This window comes from Mobula birostris, chromosome 15 (assembly GCF_030028105.1).
Source record: "Mobula birostris isolate sMobBir1 chromosome 15, sMobBir1.hap1, whole genome shotgun sequence".
In the NCBI taxonomy this organism is placed as follows: domain Eukaryota; kingdom Metazoa; phylum Chordata; class Chondrichthyes; order Myliobatiformes; family Myliobatidae; genus Mobula; species Mobula birostris.
The window spans coordinates 80,589,755-80,607,736 of NC_092384.1; the positions used below are offsets into that span (position 1 = coordinate 80,589,755).

A 17,982-nucleotide genomic window follows, 5' to 3' on the forward strand; every position below is an offset into this window, starting at 1 on the left:
TTTACCCAATCTATGCCCCTCATAATTTTGTATACCTTGATGAATTCTCCTTTCAATCTTCTACGTTCCAATGAATAAAGTACTAATCTATTCAATCTTTCCTCAAAACTCAGGTCCTTCAGACCCAGCAACATCATTGGAAATTTTCTCTGTATTCTTTCAACCTTGTTTACATCTTTCCCTTAGGTAGGTGACTAAAACTTCACACAATACTCCAAATTAGGCCTCACCAATGTCCAATACAACTTCAACATAACATCCCATCTCGTGCACTTATGAAGGTCAATGTGCCAAAAGCTTTCTCTATGACCCTCTCTACCTGTGATGCCACTTTCAACAAATGCAGACCTGTATTCCAAAATCCCTTTGTTCTGCTGCACTCCTCAGTATAAGACCTACCCTAGTTGGTCCTACTGAAGGGCAACACTTCACACTTATCTGCCATTTTTCAGCCCATTTTTCCAGCTGGTCCAGATCCCACTGCAAGCCATAATAGTCTTCCTTGCTGTCCATTACACTCACAATCATGGCATCATCTGCAAATTTGCTGATTCAGTTAACCACATTATCATCCAAGATCGTTGATATAGATGACAAACAACAACGGACCCAACACTGATCCCTGTGGCACTCCATTCGTCACAGGCCTCCAGTCAGGGAGGCCACCATTTACTACCACCCTCTGGCTTCTCCCACAAAGCCAACGTCTAATCCCATTTACTACTTCTCTCAATCGCAGGACTCTGCAGAGTGGTGCAGACAGCAGTGCACATCCGTAGATGTGAACTTCCCACTATTCAGAACATTTACAAAGACAGGTGTGTAAAAAGGGCCCGAAGGATCATTGGGGACCTGAGTCACCCCAACCACAAACTGTTCCAGCTGCTACCATCCAGGAAATGGAACCGCAGCATAAAAGCCAGGACCAACAGGCTCCAGGACAGCTTCTTCCACCAGACTGATGAATTCCTGCTGACACAATTGTATTTCTATGTTATATTGACTGTTATGTTGTACATACTATTTATTATAAATTACTATAAATTACGCATTTAGACCGAGATGTAATGTAATGATTTTTACTCCTCATTAATATGAAGGATGTAAGTAATAAAGTCAATTCAATTCTTGACCAACCTCCAGTGCCGGACCTTGTCAAAGGCCTTGCTAAAGTCCATGCAGACAATATCCACTGCCTTGCTTTGCCCTTGTCAACTTTCCTAGTAACTTCCTTGAAAAAAACTCTGAAAGATTGGGTAGACATGACCCGCCATGCACAAAGCCATGCTGCCTATCCCTAATTAGTTCACGTCTATCCAAATACTCATATATCCAGTCCTTCAGAATACCTTCCAATGACTTTCCTGCAACTGATGTCAGGCTCACTGGCTATAATTTCCTGGTTTATTTTTAGAACCTTTCTTAAACAGTGGAACATTAACTATCCTCCAGTCTTCTGGTACCTCACCTGTCGCTAAGGATGATTTAAATATAAATGCGTTATTCTGTGGCCTGAGCTCATCAGCATGCAAAGTCACAGAAGTAGTCATGGTTATCCACCGTCAAGGAAGACCCCAGTTGTGGCAGCAACTTGTCACTGGAACCAAATTTTCAGTCATGAGTGGAACTTGCCCAGTGCAACAGCTTTTCCCACAAAGGTTTCCTGTCATCATTGGACATGACAGACAACCACCACAAAGAGTACATAAATTGCAAGTATAAGAGAAAACAGAACAAATTTCTGTAGAGCAGTAACCTCTGTTGTTCATGGAAATTTAAATTGGATTAATGGCAGGAACTTTATTAATAGCAGGGCTCTATTATTTATTTATTAGTTTTTTGTATTTCCACGTTTGTTTTCTTCTGTATATTAGCTGCTTGCCAGTCTTTGTGTATAATTTTTCATTGATTCTATTTTCTTTCTTCTACTACAAATGCCTGCAAGAAAATGCCAGGCAGGGTCCTAGTGGGCGTTCAGTTCTGCCAAGGAATTCTACTGTGGGTAGCTTGGGCCAGTTGTGTCATTGTTCAGCTTGCAGGACAGACAGGCTGTGCTCAGCACTGCCACTGACAGCCAGCAACTGAACAAAAAGGGAAAACCCACGGAATGTTGGAATTTTGCGTGGGATAGCAGAGTGGGACAAAGGGGGAAAAGATCCAAAAATAAAGACTCTTTATGCAAATTTCACATTACAGCAGTAACCCCGTCATTGCCCAGACCCATCCATTCCTACAGCCCTATTGATTGCCACTTGTTACAGCGCCTATCAGTCCAGTCCTTTGCCCATCACCGATACCTCACTAGAAATTAGACTAAGACCACAAGATATAGAAGCAGAATTAAACCATTCAGCACATTGAATCTGTTCCAATATTTAATTATGGCTGATTTATTATCCCTCTCAACCCCATTCTCCTTGTTTCACCTTGTAACCTTTGACATCCTAACTAATCAAGAACTTATCAACCATTTTAAATATACCCAATGACTTGGCCTTCACAGCTGCGTGTGGCAAAAAGTTCCACACATTCACCACCCTCTGGCTAAAGAAATTCCTCCTTGCCTCTGTTCTAAAGGGACGTCTCTCCACTGAGGCCTAGACTTCCCCACTACAGAGAACATCTTCTCCACATCTGCTCTGTCTAGGCCTTTCAATATTTGGTACATTTAGACCATAAGACCATAAGACAAAGGAGCAGAAGTAGGCCATTTGGCCCATCGAGTCTGCTCCGCCATTTTATCATGAGCTGATCCATTTTATCCTATTTAGTCCCACTGCCCTGCCTTCTCACCATAACCTTTGATGCCCTGGCTACTCAGATACCTATCAATCTCTGCCTTAAATACACCCAATGACTTGGCCTCCACTGCTGCCCGTGGCAACAAATTCCATAGATTCACCACCCTCTGACTAAAAAAATTTCTTCGCAATTCTGTTCTGAAAGGGCGCCCTTCAATCCTGAAGTCATGCCCTGTCGTACTAGACTCCCCCATCATGGGAAACAACTTTGCCACATCCACTCTGTCCATGCCTTTTAACATTCGAAATGTTTCTATGAGGTCTCCCCTCATTCTTCTAAACTCTAAGGAATACAGTCCAAGAGTGGACAAACGTTCCTCATATGTTAAATGAGATCTTCCCTCGTTCTTCTAATCTCCAGTGAGTCTAGGTCCAGATACACTCCTCATATCTCTCATTCCTGGGATCATTTTTGTGAACCTCCATGTTCGATACCAGCACATCCCTTCTTAGGATGTGGCCCAATACTCCAAGTGTGGCCTGAACAATATCCAATGAAGCCTCAGCATTACATCCTTAATTTGCTTCAAAGTTAAGGCAACCAGCTGATGCATGTTCTTGACACCAAATGCTATGCATTCTTTTGCCTCCATAGAGTCTACTGACCTGTTGAGCTCCTCCAGCAGTTTGATTTTTGCTACAGATCCCAGCATCTGCAGGGATCAGCAATGACACAACTCATGTAAGGGTTAGGGTTAGTAAGTTATGGGCACGCTATGTCGGTGCTGCAGGCTGCCCACAGTGCATCCTCAGACTGTGTTGGTCATTGACAGTAAATGATGTATTTCACTGTATGCTTTGATATTAATGTGACAAATAAAGCTAATATTAATCTCAGTACTAGGGATCAAACCACGAGCTCAGACATTTGCAAAGCAGACTGTTAATCTATATAAAGAGATTCTTCAAAGTGCCAGGTTTGCATGGTTTGGATGGAAATGTGGATGTAGACAGCACAAGGATTGTGATTAGCGAAGGTTGCCAAAAGATATCGATTGGTTGTGAATTTGGGTGAGGAAGTTTCTTTTTGATCAGTTTAGAGTTGCAGCGCACTTCTGGCCCCATGAGTCTGCTCTGCCCAATTACACCCATGTCACCAATTAGCCTACCTGAACCTCTGAAATGTGGGAGGAAACCAGAGCATCTGCAAGCAACCCATGTGGTCATGAGGAGAACGTACACACTTTTACAGACAGCGTCAGGAATTGAAACCGGGTCTCCAGGCACTGTAATAGCATTACAATCACTGCCGCACTGGAGTGGAGTTTAATTCAGACAAGCTGAAGTATTACACTTCGAGAGGTCAAGTGTAAAATGGCAAGGTAAAGACAACTATGGATCAGAATGCAAGTCCATAGGTCCCCAAAGGTGACAAAACAAAGATCAGGTGGGAAAGGCAGGGAACAGCATGCCTTCAACGGTCAGGGCATTGTCATACTGCAGCTGTTAAAAAAGCTTGGGCTGCATTTGCAGAATGTATACAGTTCAGTACACTACTGTAGAGGAAGAATGTGAAGGATTTGTTGAGTATGGAAGAAGTTCACCAGAATACTGCCTGGATGAGAGACTATGACCTATAAGGAGATTTTGGACAAACGAGGATTGTTTACTCTGGAGCATCGAGATATATACAAAGTTATGAGAAGCAGCTAGACTAAGGTGGGATTGTCAAATACCAGAGGGTATAAATTTATGGTGAGTGGGAGTAAGTTTAAAGGAGATGTGCAAGGCAAGTTTTTGTTTTATATAGAGTGTGATAGGTGCCTGGAATGTGCTGCTGGAAGAGATGGTGGCAGTGAAAACAACAGGAACATTTAAAGATGTTTAGACAGACACATGAATGGGCATGGAATGGAGGGTAGAGACCATGTGCAGGCAGAGGGGATTAACTTAAAATAGTCAGCACAGACATTGTGACCTACACTGAACATGACATCTAAAACTCTGACAAACTTGCATAGATGTGTAGTGGAGAATATATATTGACTAGCTACATCACAACCTGGTATGGAAACATCAATGGCCTTGAACAGAAAATCCTACAAAGTCTAGTGGATATGGCCAAGTCCATCACTGGTGAAACCCTCCCCTCCATTGAGCACATCTACATCAAAAGCTGTCGCAGGAAAGCAGCATTCATCATCAGGGACCCCTACCCTCCAAGCCATGCTCTCTTCTCGCTGCTGCCATCAGGAAGGTGGTACAGAAACTTCAGGACTCACACCAGCAGGTTCAGGAACAGTTATTACCTTTCAACCATCAGACTCTTGAACCAAAGGGGATAACTTCACTTGCTCCATCACTGAACTGTTCCCACAACCTATGGACTCAATTTCAAGGTCTCTTCATCTCATATTCTCAATATTTTTTCTCTCTTATATTTGCACAACTTGCTGTGCTTTGCACATTGGTTGTTTGTCCACCCCATTGGGCACAGTCTTTCTTTGCAGTCTGTTCTGGTTCTTGGATTTTCCGAGTATGCCCTCAAGAAAGCGAATCTCAGGATTATATATATGGAACCATATATGGACTGTACATTGATAATAAATTTATTTAGTGACACATTATGGAACGGGCCCATTCTGCCCACCGAGCCATGCCACTCAAGCAACCCACCTGTTCAACACTAGCCTAAAACACTCAAGATCTTCCACAGATGTACTGTAGGCTGCATCACTGTCTGGTGTGGGGAGTGAGGCTACTGTACAGGATCGAAAGAAGCTACAGAAAGTTGTAAAATTAGTCAGCTCCATCTTGGGTACTAGCCTCCATAGTATCCAAGACATCTTCAAGGAGCCTGCCTTAGAAAGGCAGCATCCATTAATAAGGAACCCACCCCTCCACCCGGCCCCCCCATCACCCAGGACGCGCTCTCTTCTCATTAGCTTCAGGAAGCAGGTACAGAAGTCCGAAGGCACACTCTCTGCAATTCACAAACAGCTTCTTCTGATTCCTAAATGGACATTGAACACTATTTCACTTTTTTTTAAAAGTATTATTTCTGTTTTTCCACTATTTATAATTTAATTATTTTACACACACATACATATAGGTTATATATATATATAAACACACTCTTACAGAAATCGATTTACTTTTGTTCCTATATCATATACTGCACTGTACTTCTGCCGCTAAGCTAACAATTTCACAGCATATGCTGGTGATATTAAACCTGATTCTGATCACAGGACATTAAATGGTGTGCATCTCAAATAGCCTCTGACAACCAAGTCCAGCTCCAGGCCTTCATGTGTGGCTTAGCTACTAAGCCTCGGACAGAGGGGGCAAAGGCATGTTACTGGCACCTTAAAACCAGTTGCTTGGGGCAGATGGGGCTCACCAGCCATAGATGGCAGTTCTCCTGGGATAAGGAAAACCGATTTCAAACTTCCACTGCCTGGAGATAGACTCACTCATGGGGCTGGTTTCAGGAGTAAACCCCAAGGAAAGATACGGAGCTGAAGTCCCTAAGGCAGTCCTACATTATGTTCAAAATAGACTGGCAACTCATGCTGGTAACCAAACTGTACCATCTCTGCTGCTCCTTTGCATTCATCAGCTGCGTAGCGAGCGAGAGCCCACTGCACGGGCAATAGCTTGCTCTCCATTTGGATTGCCTGGCTTGCTTATTGACTTTAACAGCCTGGATACAACATCCATGGTCAACTGACCAATGTAAGGCCTTAGAATTACAGGACAATTGCAATGACCAATTAACCTACTAATCAGTACGTCTTTGGACTGTGGTAGGAAACCAGAGCATTCAGAGGAAACCGATGCACTCACGGGAAGGACGTACAAATTTCTTACAGGCAGCATCGGAACTGAACTCTGATGTCCCAAGCTGTAATAGCATCATGCTAACTGCTACATTACCGTGGCACACTCTTTGCCCTCATCAGGGCTTCTTGTTGTAAGAGTTTTAAGTACTGCAGAGAGGGGATAGAGGGGGAGAGGGATAGAGGAAGACGGGGAGATGTATGTTGGGAGTGGGGGGGATTTATGTTGGGGAGGGGGAGGGGTTGAGTGGAAAAATTAGAGGAAAAATAACAGAAGACTAAACCCAAAATACCTCAACTATTTTTCATTTTAATATACATTTCCCTCTCTATTGATGCTGACCAACAGTGCAGCATTAATGAGCTTCAAGTACTGCATAATAACAGAGAGGAGTGTTGTGCAGGGGTAGGGTAAGAGGGGAAAATGACCGGAAACTAAATCAACAAATTCACTTTGAACTGTTCTACATTCTATGTTCAGTTAAGACAACCACACCTACAATAAGTTAAGCCACCAGTGCATAACATTCACAAACAAGAGGAATTCTGCAGATGCTGGAAATTCAAGCAACACACATCAAAGTTGCTGGTGAATGCAGCAGGCCAGGCAGCATCTCTGGGAAGAGGTACAGTCAACGTTTCAGGCCGAGACCCTTCGTCAGGACTAACTGAAGGAAGCGTTAGTAAGAGATTTGAAAGTGGAAGGGGGAGGGGGAGATCCGAAATGATAGGAGAAGACAGGAGGGGGAGGGATGGAGCCAAGAGCTGGACAGGTGATTGGCAAAGGGGATACGAGAGGATCATGGGACAGGAGGCCCAGGGAGAAGGAAAAGGGGGAGGGGACCCAGAGGATGGGCAAGGGGTATAGTCAGAGGGACAGAGGGGGAAAAAGGAGAGTGAGAGAAAGAATGTGTGTATAAAAATAAATAGCAGATGGGGTACGAGGGGGAGGTGGGCATTAGCGGAAGTTAGAGAAGTCAATGTTCATGCCATCAGGTTGGATGCTACCCAGACGGAATATAAGGTGTTGTTCCTCCAGCTTGAGTGTGGCTTCATCTTTACAGTAGAGGAGGCCGTGGATAGACATGTCAGAATGGGAATGGGACATGGAATTAAAATGTGTGGCCACTGGGAGGTTCTGCTTTCTCTGGCAGACAGAGCGTAGGTGTTCAGCAAAACGGTCTCCCAGTCTGCGTCGGGTCTCGCCAATATATAGAAGGCCACATCGGGAGCTCCGGACACAGTATATCATCCCAACCGACTCACAGGTGAAGTGTCGCCTCACCTGGAAGGACTGTCTGGGGCCCTGAATGGTGGTAAGGGAGGAAGTGTAAGGGCATGTGTAGCACTTGTTCCGCTTACAAGGATAATTACATACATCCATCCAGGGATACAGCAGTTAAAACCAGTCCCCTTGAACACAGATACTTTCCCTGCTTTGGGCATGGTCCCCTTTCACGCACAGTGAGACCAACATACCTATCGTCTACCTCCGAAACTGACAACTGACAGAGGGGTTAGGGTTAGTAGGTTATGGGCATGTTCTGTTGGCGCTGCAGGCTGCCCAAAGCACATCCTCGGACTGTGCTGGTCATTGACACAAACGACGCATTTCACTGTATGATGTTAATGTGACAAATAAAGCTAATATTAATCTCAATACTAGAATCAAACCACGAGCCCACACAGCTCAGACATTTGCAAAGCAGACTTTTAATCAATATAAAGAGACTCTTCAAAGTGTCAGGTGGTGCTCACTAGTGCCATGGACAGAGGGTCAATACCCAGTCCAGCAACTAAAGCATAGAAAGCTGATATACCTTGCACATTACCATAAGAATGCCACAGCATCTGCTTTAAGACAAGAAATTGAACCAAACTCCTCTGTCAGGTCAATACAAGATATTTCGTCTCTTCCCATGTCAATATTTAGAACACAAAACACACCACGGTAGCTTAGCGGTTAGCGTAACACTATTATAGCTTGGGGTGGTGTTCGGAGTTCATTTCTGCCGCTGTCTATAAGTTTGTACATTCCCTCCCGAGTGCGTGTGGGCTTTCTCCAGTTGTTTCGGCTTCCTCTCACAGTTGTTCTGGTTAGGAGATTAACTGGTCATTGTAAATTGTCCTATGATTAGACTAGGGTTAAATAAGTGGGTCAGTGGCAGTAAAGCTCAGTGGGCCAGAAGCGCCTGTTCCATGTTGTACATCTAAATAAATAAATAAAAACTCGTTTGCATATTATTCCATTGACAATAGGATCTTATACATATTTTGGCTGTGATATTATATTACAACTGTGCTCAGCACTTTAATGGAAGTCACTATCTTTTACCTATTCAGACACTGGCAACCCTACTGCTCAAAATTTCCCTACGCTTCCAGAATTGATTCATCCAACCAGATCTCTACACAACAGTTTTTCTTCACTAAAAACCCAAGTTTGAAATACAAGTCTTAGCTGTTGGCATTTTCTTTTCAAGTTCTCTGTCAGCAAGACACAATAAAAAGAAACACTCCCTCAGTCGTCCTTACCTCAATATCTTGAAGACTGAAGTCGTTCTGATGCTTGAAGTTTGCTGTGCCCGCACTCAGTTCCATCAGCATTTTCGCAATCTCTGGCTTGATTGCAGCTGTCAACCTGCTTGCTGCCTCCATGACATGTACCTGCACGTCTTTCAGTTGCATAGCAGCTTTGGAATAATGCGAACTCCGAAAAACGCTACTGAAGAGGTCGGTGAGGAGGGTGCTGGCTCGACAGAACACATTCAGTGCATCCAAGTATTTGGAGATGCCCTGCTGGATGTCGGCGACCTGGGTGGTGGGGGACACAGGGTTGGAGCAGTTGGCAGAGGTGGCAGGTGTCAGCGATGGCACTGCTGTGGGGGATGTGAGCGGTGCACTCAGAGTCCTGCCCAGCTCAGGCATCGGGTACTGGTGCTGCTGCATCTTCTGCTTGGACCCGCCAAGCAGAAACCGACGCTTGTAGTCCATCTTATTTTCCTGTGCACTGCAACAATACATAAGTGACAGTGGAGCTTCTGCAGCCTCACCCTTCACTGCGCAGAAGTCTGGTCAAGGTAGCTCTTTCCTCACTGTCAAACAACTTTGAACACAGCAGGCCCTGCCAGCGAGCGGAGTCTCAAGGGCATGGTCTCAGCTCCAGAGTGCAAACAATTCTACACACGCACAAAATCCCGGAAAGTCAGCTCAGGAGAACAAAAGGGTTCTTGTCCACTGCACTGGCCTCCTGTGTTCGGTGCAGCCCTGCTGCAGCCAGTTGCGTGAGGAACGGCAAATAAAGAAGGAATCCTTCAGAACCTGCCCCAGGTGTGCTGTACCTGACCCGCACGTTCATCAGCTGCTGCTGCTACTCAGAGTTAGCCAGCAACACATGGAAAGAAGAGTCTAATAGTACTTCACAGTGTCCCAATAATTACGATAAAGCCAACTAGAATCTCCAATTGGAAGAATCAGTGCCATTTCATTCCAAAAGAAATAGGCTGGTAGGTAAAGGAGACTTAAACCCAGATGAAATGGGTATTTGCTAACCAGTTACTGCTACTGGGCTGTCCACTGCTATGACGGAGTTGTGTGCAGTTGATGAGCGTTCTTGCTTGCTTCAATACACGGAAGCCGAAATAGTTCTACAAAGCAGCACTTAAAAAAAAATTCAAACTACAAAATGGATTAAGACACTGATCAACAGCGAAAGTTAAATTTAAAATATCAGCTATTCAGTGCTTGGATGATCACTCAACGCTGTCCACATTGCTTCTGTCCCGGATACAGTTCAAGCCCTTCAAAAGAATTTTTGACAGATCCAGTCGGTCAAACGTTGCTCACTTGGATGTGGACTTGCAGCCTCAACTCTGAAACAAACTACTGGGAGCCCTGTCTGTAACCTCTGCGGATTTGACAGCCTCCTCCTCTCCTTCAGACGTGTTAGCTTTTTATTCTTGTTGAGGTAGTGTGAGCTCGGCAGCGGAAACAAGTGGTGTGTCCAGATTGATTATGTACTCTGCAGCCAGCTGAAGCAGGAAAGCACTAACGTATTGCTAAGGCCTCTAGGTCATTTCCTGAAATAAAGAGAGAGAAATCAATCCAAACAATGCACGTGCTGCAAGAGAATTAGACTCTACTCCAAGCAGTCCTTTAGATTAGAACCTGGCATTTGCACAGGAGAGACAGAAGGGGGCTGGAAATTATTTTCAAGGCATTTGAGAGGAGGAGGGAGAGAAAGTGGAAGGTGGGAGAACGCTCATAGAACAGTCCATGAATTGTATCTCTTGACGATATATAGAAATCAAATATACTATGCTGGTTGTGTGTGGGAAGATGAAAGATGGCCTGAGGTAGGGGGATATGTGTGGGAAGGTTGAGGGTGGGCAGAAGGCCTTGGTTGTGTGGGAGGCCAGAAAGAGGCACGTGTGCAGGAAGGTGGAGGGTCGGGCTTGCGTGTGAGGGAGTGGGGGGAACTGGAGGGAGGCAGAGGGTGTGTACAGGTGGCATGGGGAATAGTGGGGGAGTGAGGAGAACAGCATGAAGGAAGGGACTGGAAGAGGAGGGGGTTGGAAGAATCACTTCCGATTCTCACTCTGAAATGGATTGGTCACTTCGTTGACATTCTGATGTAGTACAATTGATCTCAGAAACGTTGCAGATCAAGAAGAGATCGCGGTCTCCTGTCCCTCCACCTAGAAATGTACCAGAAGGGCAATCCAGCTCATCCCACTCCCACAGTCTTCCTCTAGCTCCTCCAAATCTCACTTTTCATGTACTTATCCAGCAACATCGTGAATGTGGAGTCCATCTTCCCCACATTTCCTGGCAACACATTTCAAACCATCAGTATTCCATATGTGGAAAAACCTGCCTCATGACACCTTTTGTCCACTAGTACACGACTCCTGACTCTTCACCCCTCTACCAGGAAGAGAAGTTTCTTTGTTTCTGCCATCCAGACCTTTTACGATTTGAAATTCCTCTATGAGATCGTCTTGTGACCTCTTTTCATGGAGAACAATCACAGCTTCTCCAGTCCAGCCACAGAATTAAACTCTCTAGCATAACTGCCCCTGTCATTCCTTCTACCAAAGTGCAATGTTTCACATTTCCTAGTGTTAAATTTCATCTGCCATCTACTTCCCCATTCCATCATTACGTTATATCTTTCACCATCATCATACCTCCAATTTCGTGTCACCAGCAAATTTTGAAATTATGTCCTGAACACTCAAGTCAATAACATGAAAAGCATCTCTCCTGTACCAGCTGCTGGGGAACTCCCCTGTATGTTTCCCAAATTTTCATTACTACTGCTTCTCATTAGGATATACAACAATACAGGCTCTCCAGCCCACAATGTTCTTCCGACCTTTTAACCTACTCCAAGATCAATCTAACCCTTTTCTCCTACATAGCCCTCCATTTATTTTATCATCCATGAGTTTATCCAAGAGTTTCTTAAATATGCCTTCTCTGTCTGCCTCCATGGTATTCCATCCATGCTATTTCAGACCCATTTATTCGAAGACCTTAAATCCTGATGAACCCATCAGGTGACTAATCATCAAATGCATTTTGCACATCACAATGACATTTCCCTCGCCTACTGCCTGTTACTTCATCAAAAGCTATTCTGCTACAGATGAATTCTAACTAGTTGCATTACTGTCTGGTATAGAGGAGCCACAGCATAGGATCAGAAAAAGCTACAGAAAGGTACAGAACTGTAAAGCTACAAAGCTACAAACTCAGCCAGCTTCATCACAAGCACTAGACTCCTCAACACCGAGAACATCTTCAAAAGGCAATGCTTCAAAGAGGCAGCATCTATCATTAAGGACCCCCATCAACCAGGTCATGCCCTCTTCTCACTGCTACCATCAAGGTGGTGGTACAGGAGCCTGAAGAAACATTTCAAGAACAGCTTCTCCCCATCCACCCTCAGATTTCTGATGGACAATAAATCCATGAACTCTACCTCACTATTCAATTTCTCTCTTTTGCACTACTAATTTTCTAATTTATATACTGATTGAAATATATAGTTTTTTTATTATGTATTGCAATGTACTGCTGCCACAAAATAACAAATTTCACAACATATGATATTAAACCTGACTATGATTATGAGGGTTTTGTTTACCCTGGAGTTGTGGTTGAGATACTCACAAAATTAGAAGCAATGAGGGGCAAGAGAGTAAAAATCTTTTTCCCATGTCCTTAGCCCAGCTGCATAAGGAGAGGGGTTGAGCGTGGGGCTAGCAACCTCACCCCGTAAAACTCTAGAGCTATAAAAACACCAACAGAAGCTCCAAAGACCTCAGCCCTGGGAGAGGAAAGATCTTTGCCTCAAAGACATACGAGATAGTGTGGTGAAAGTAGAAGCCGCAGGGCCGATCATCCTTCATTCAACCTAAGCCAGAGGACTCTGGCAAGCTGCTATCAGCAGCTTATGCCCCAGAAGTGGTGATGGGCTTAAGCAGAAAAAGATGGGGTGTCAAAAGCATGATACCATAGGTTTAAGGTGAGGAATAGAAGGTTTAGAGAGGATGTGAAAGGGCTATTTTTTCACATAACCTGGAACACACTGAGGAAGTGGTGGAGGCAGAGACTCTCATAACATTGAAGCACATAGACAACACTTGAATCACCAAGACATAGAAGGTGACAGACAAAATATGGGTATGTTTAGTATCGAGGGATACAGTCACCATGAATGTAATGGGGGTGAAAGGTCTGTTTCTGCCCCGCGTGACTCTATGACACTTCTCAGTAGTTAATGCATTCCTCAGCAAAGGGACATCAATCAGAACATCAGACTCCTGGAATTTCAGTGTACCAAACCCAACAGCACATAAAACAACTACGAAGGAATTCATAAACATGAGAATGTCTGCAGACGCTGGAAATCCAAAGCAACACACAGAATAGTGGAGGAACACAGGAGGTCAAGCAGCATCTATGGAAATGAGTAAATGGTCAGCGTATCGGGCCAAGACCCTTCTTCAGGACTCACTCCTGAATTTGCATAGATACTGACTGAACCGAGTTCCTCCAGCGTTTTCTGTGTGAACAAATTAGAGAATCAGAGTGGACAGCCATGTGTGGAGCCAAACGAGATGGAGGAGATTCTGAACAATTTCTTTTCTTTGGTATTCACTAAGGAGAAGGATACAGGTGTCCCCTGCTTTTCCAATGTTCGATTTACAAAACCTCACTGTTACGAAAGACCTACATTAGTTCCCTGTTTTCACTAACAGAAGGTGTTTTCACTGTTACGAAAAAAGGCAACACGCAAAAAAAAGCAGCGCACGCCCTGAGCAGCCGCTCTCCCCCAGATTCGGAACTGCATTCTCGCCAGCATTGCTTAAACACGTGCCTGTGAGCAGCCGTTAGCAAGATGAGTTCTAAGGTATCAGAAAAGCCTGAAAGGGTGTTACACTTAGCATAAAACTAGACATGATTAAGCGTTTCGATCGTGGTGAACGAAGCAAGGACAAAGTGAGCTTGGCTTGTAAAGTTAACAAAGATGATGCTGAAGAGGTTTTGGCATCCCATGACCAAGAACTGATAGATGAAGAGCTGATGCAATTGGAAGAGATAAGGATAACAATCGAAACTGAAAACAGTAGCGAACAGACCGAAAGTGAAGTCACCCAGGAACTGAACGTGAAGCAACTGTGTGAGATTTTCGCTGCAATGATAAAGTACAACTTTAATTTTGAAAGGGTACGGCGATTTAGGGCATATTTGCAGGATGGTTTGAGTCCTTACAAAGAACTGTATGATCTAAAAATGCGCGAGGCCATCAGTCAAGCAAGCCTTCAGCAGACGACGAACCTCGACCTTCGACATCGAGGCAGGCAGTCATAGGAGAAGATGACCTGCCTGACCTGATGGAAACAGACAACACCCAGTGTCCCACCACCCCAACCCCCGGGCCGCCAACAGATACTGATCCGCGAAGAATGCAGCGGTAGCCGGGAGGCACCCAGCACATCTTTAATTAAAAAAAAGCTGAAATAAACAAGCTAATTAATTAGGTGCTGCCTGGCACGTAAATGTCGGTCCAGGTCAGAGGCGATTGCTGATTGCGTCGCCTCTAATCTGGGCCAACATTTACGTGTCGGGCGGCACCTAATTAATTAGCTTGTTTATTTCGGCTTTTTTCTTAAAGGTGTGCTGAGTGCGTCCCTGCTACCACGGTACCACTGCATGCTTCGCGGATCGGTATCAGTTCGCTGCTTGGAGGGTGGGGGCCACTGCACCACCCCAACCTCCGACGACTCAGCCTAACACACCATCATCAGTGTGCTCGATGTCTTCCTGATTCCCGTAATACTACACTGTACATACATTATTTCTACTTTATATAGGCTGTGTATTTTTAGGTGTTATTTGGTATGATTTGGCAGCTTCATAGCTTAAAGGTTACTGGAGAGAGTGGTTCTGCCGACGGCGCTTGCTCCGTGTTTCTGCCAAGAGCGCTTGCGTGAGATTTTCGCTACGGAGAACAGTGCAGGCAATGATTGTGGAAAAGTATTTCTACTTTTTTATAGGCTGTGTTTTCATCATATCATTCCTGCTTTTACTATGTGTTACTGTTATTTTAGGTTTTATGTGTTATTTGCCATGATTCGGTAGGTTATTTTTGGGTCTACGAATGCTCACGAATTTTTCCCATATAAATAAATGGTAATTGCTTCTCCGCTTTACGACATTCCGGCTTACGAACCGTTTCATAGGAACGCTCTACCTTCGGATGGGGGAGGAACCTGTATTGAATTGTGAAGGATAAGGGAAACATGTAGGGAAGTCATGGAAACTATGATGATTAAAGAAGAGGAAGTACTGGAGCATTTAAGGAATATAAAAGTGGATAAGTCTCTGGGTCCTGACAGGATAATCCCTAGGACCTTGAGGGAAGTTAGTGTAGAAATAGCAGGGGCTCTGACAGAAATATTTCAAATGTCATTAGAAACAGGGATGCTGCCAGAAGATTGGCGTATTGCTCATGTTGTTCCATTGTTTAAAAAGGGTTCTAAGAGTAAACCTAGCAATTATCGGCCTGTGAGTTTGATGTCGGTGGTGGGTAAATTGATGGAAAGTATTCTTAGAGATGGTATATATAATTATCTGGATAGACAGGGTCTGATTAGGAACAGTCAACAAGGGTTTGTGCGTGGAAGGTCATGTTTGACAAATCTTATTGAATTTTTTGAAGAGGTTACTAGGAAAGTTGACGAGGGTAAATTGGTGGATGTTGTCTATATGGACTTCAGAAAGGCCTTTGACAAGGTTCCACACGGAAGGCTGGTTAGGAAGGTTCAATTGTTAGATATTAATATTGAAGTAGTAAAACGGATTCAGCAGTGGCTGGATGGGAGACACTAGAGAGTGGTGGTGGATAACTGTTCGTCAGATTAGAGGCCGGTGACTAGTGGTGTTCGTTAGGGATCTGTACTGGTCCAATGTTGTTAGTCATATACATTAATGGTCTGGATGAAGGGGTGGTAAATTGGATGAGTAAGTATGCAGATGATACTAAGATAGGTGGAGTTGTGGATACTGAAGTAGGTTTTCAAAGCTTGCAGAGAGATTTAGGCCAGTTAGAAGAGTGGGCTGAAAGATGGCAGATGGAGTTTAATGCTGATAAATGTGAGGTGCTACATTTTGGTAGGACTAATCAAAATAGGACATATATCGTAAATAGTAGGGCATTGAAGAATGCAGTAGAACAGAGGGATCTAGGAATAATGGTGCATAGTTCCCTGAAGGTGGAATCTCATGTGGATAGGGTGGTGAAGAAAGCCTTTGGTATGCTGGCCTTTATAAATCAGAGCATTGAGTATAGGAGTTGGGGTCTAATGTTGAAATTGTACAAGGCATTGGTGAAGCCAAATTTGGAGTATTGTGTACAGTTCTGGTCACCAAATTATAGGAAAGATGTCAACAAAATAGAGAGAGTACAGAGAAGAGTTACAAGAATGTTACCTGGGTTTCATCACCTAAGTTACAGAGAAAGGTTGAACAAGTTGGGTCTTTATTCTTTGGAGCGTAGAAGGTTGGGGGGGGGACTTGATAGAGGTATTTAAAATTATGAGGGGGATAGATAGAGTTGACGTGGATAGGCTTTTTCCATTGAGAGTGGGGGAGATTCAAACAAGAGGATATGAGTTGAGAGTTAAAGGGTAAAAGTTTAGGGGTAACATGAGGGGGAACTTCTTTACTCAGACAGTGGTAGCTGTGTGGAACGAGCTTCCAGCAGAAGTGGTTGAGGCAGGTTCGATGTTGTCGTTTAAAGTTAAATTGGACAGCTATATGGATAGGAAAGGAATGGAGGGTTATGGGCTGAGTGCAGGTCGGTGGGACTAGGTGAGAGTAAGAGTTCGGCACGGACTAGAAGGGCCGAGATGGCTTGTTTCCGTGCTGTAATTGTTACATGGTTATAAATTCAGTTCCACTCTCTCCCCTCTGTCAATACCATTCAAGACCCTGACTTTGAAAGCTTCACCCTCAGCCTCAGTACCAGGCCAGTGTAGACAGGAGACTTTTTTTTAAATAGCCTGATTGAAAACTACAGAGCAACTGCAGTGTCCTTGTATGCAAATGAAAAAATAATGTGCAGGTATAATCTAGCAATTCTAAAAGCAAGCTGTATACTGGCCATTACGGAAAGAGGATCTGTGCACAACAATAAAGATGTTTTGCTCCAAGTTGATAGGACTCTGACAAGACAACATCCGGAGAAACTGTGTACCAGTCTAGTTTCTGTACATGAGAATATACCGTTGATTCCAGTTAATGGGACACATCAGGACCAGTTCATTTTGGTCCAATTAAGTGGCTGTCCCAATTAGCTGAAGTTTCATGAAAATGTATATAAAAAAACAAACTGCCATTTAACTAAGAAACAAATTATGTATTTAAATGAAACACAAAACAAGTTAGAACACTGCCAATACTACTACAGTACTATAAAAATGTATTAGTTCCTAATAATTATCGACAGAGGAAATCAGTGTTGCTGCCGTGTTCTTTTGATTGACTATAAATGAATGTCAGCACAGCCATCTAGTGTAGATAATGGATTGTCTTCATGCAATAAAAGTGGATGATCGCATCCTCAAAAACCTCATTTTCATTGTAACATTCAAAATGATTGTTGATACCTTCAAATTCTTCGCAGTTCCTAACTTACTGAAGTAGTGAAATGGTTTCATCTTCAAGCCTAGTGCTCAAAACTGCAGTTAGCAAAAGATTTCTGAATTCTCTTATTGCTTATTTCTTGCCAACTATCAGTGACAGAAATCACTGCTTTTTGAACACATTCACTCACTATTAAGGCTTTTTAAAAACTGTTCGCTCTGAGCATGGTGCAGTGTCCAATG

General features: G+C 43.8%; 1 protein-coding gene across 3 annotated transcripts in view; it reads right to left on the reverse strand.

Moving 5' to 3' along the window:
• garre1 (granule associated Rac and RHOG effector 1) overlaps nt 1-17,982 on the reverse strand; it is a 268,189-nt gene that overhangs the window by 125,508 nt on the left and 124,699 nt on the right. For all 3 annotated transcript variants that reach the window (XM_072279994.1, XM_072279995.1, XM_072279996.1), the window contains one exon: nt 9,119-10,662. In XM_072279994.1, coding sequence (XP_072136095.1) covers nt 9,119-9,607 — 489 coding nt within the window. In that variant the 5' untranslated portion in view covers nt 9,608-10,662. The remainder of the gene's footprint in view (nt 1-9,118; nt 10,663-17,982) is intronic.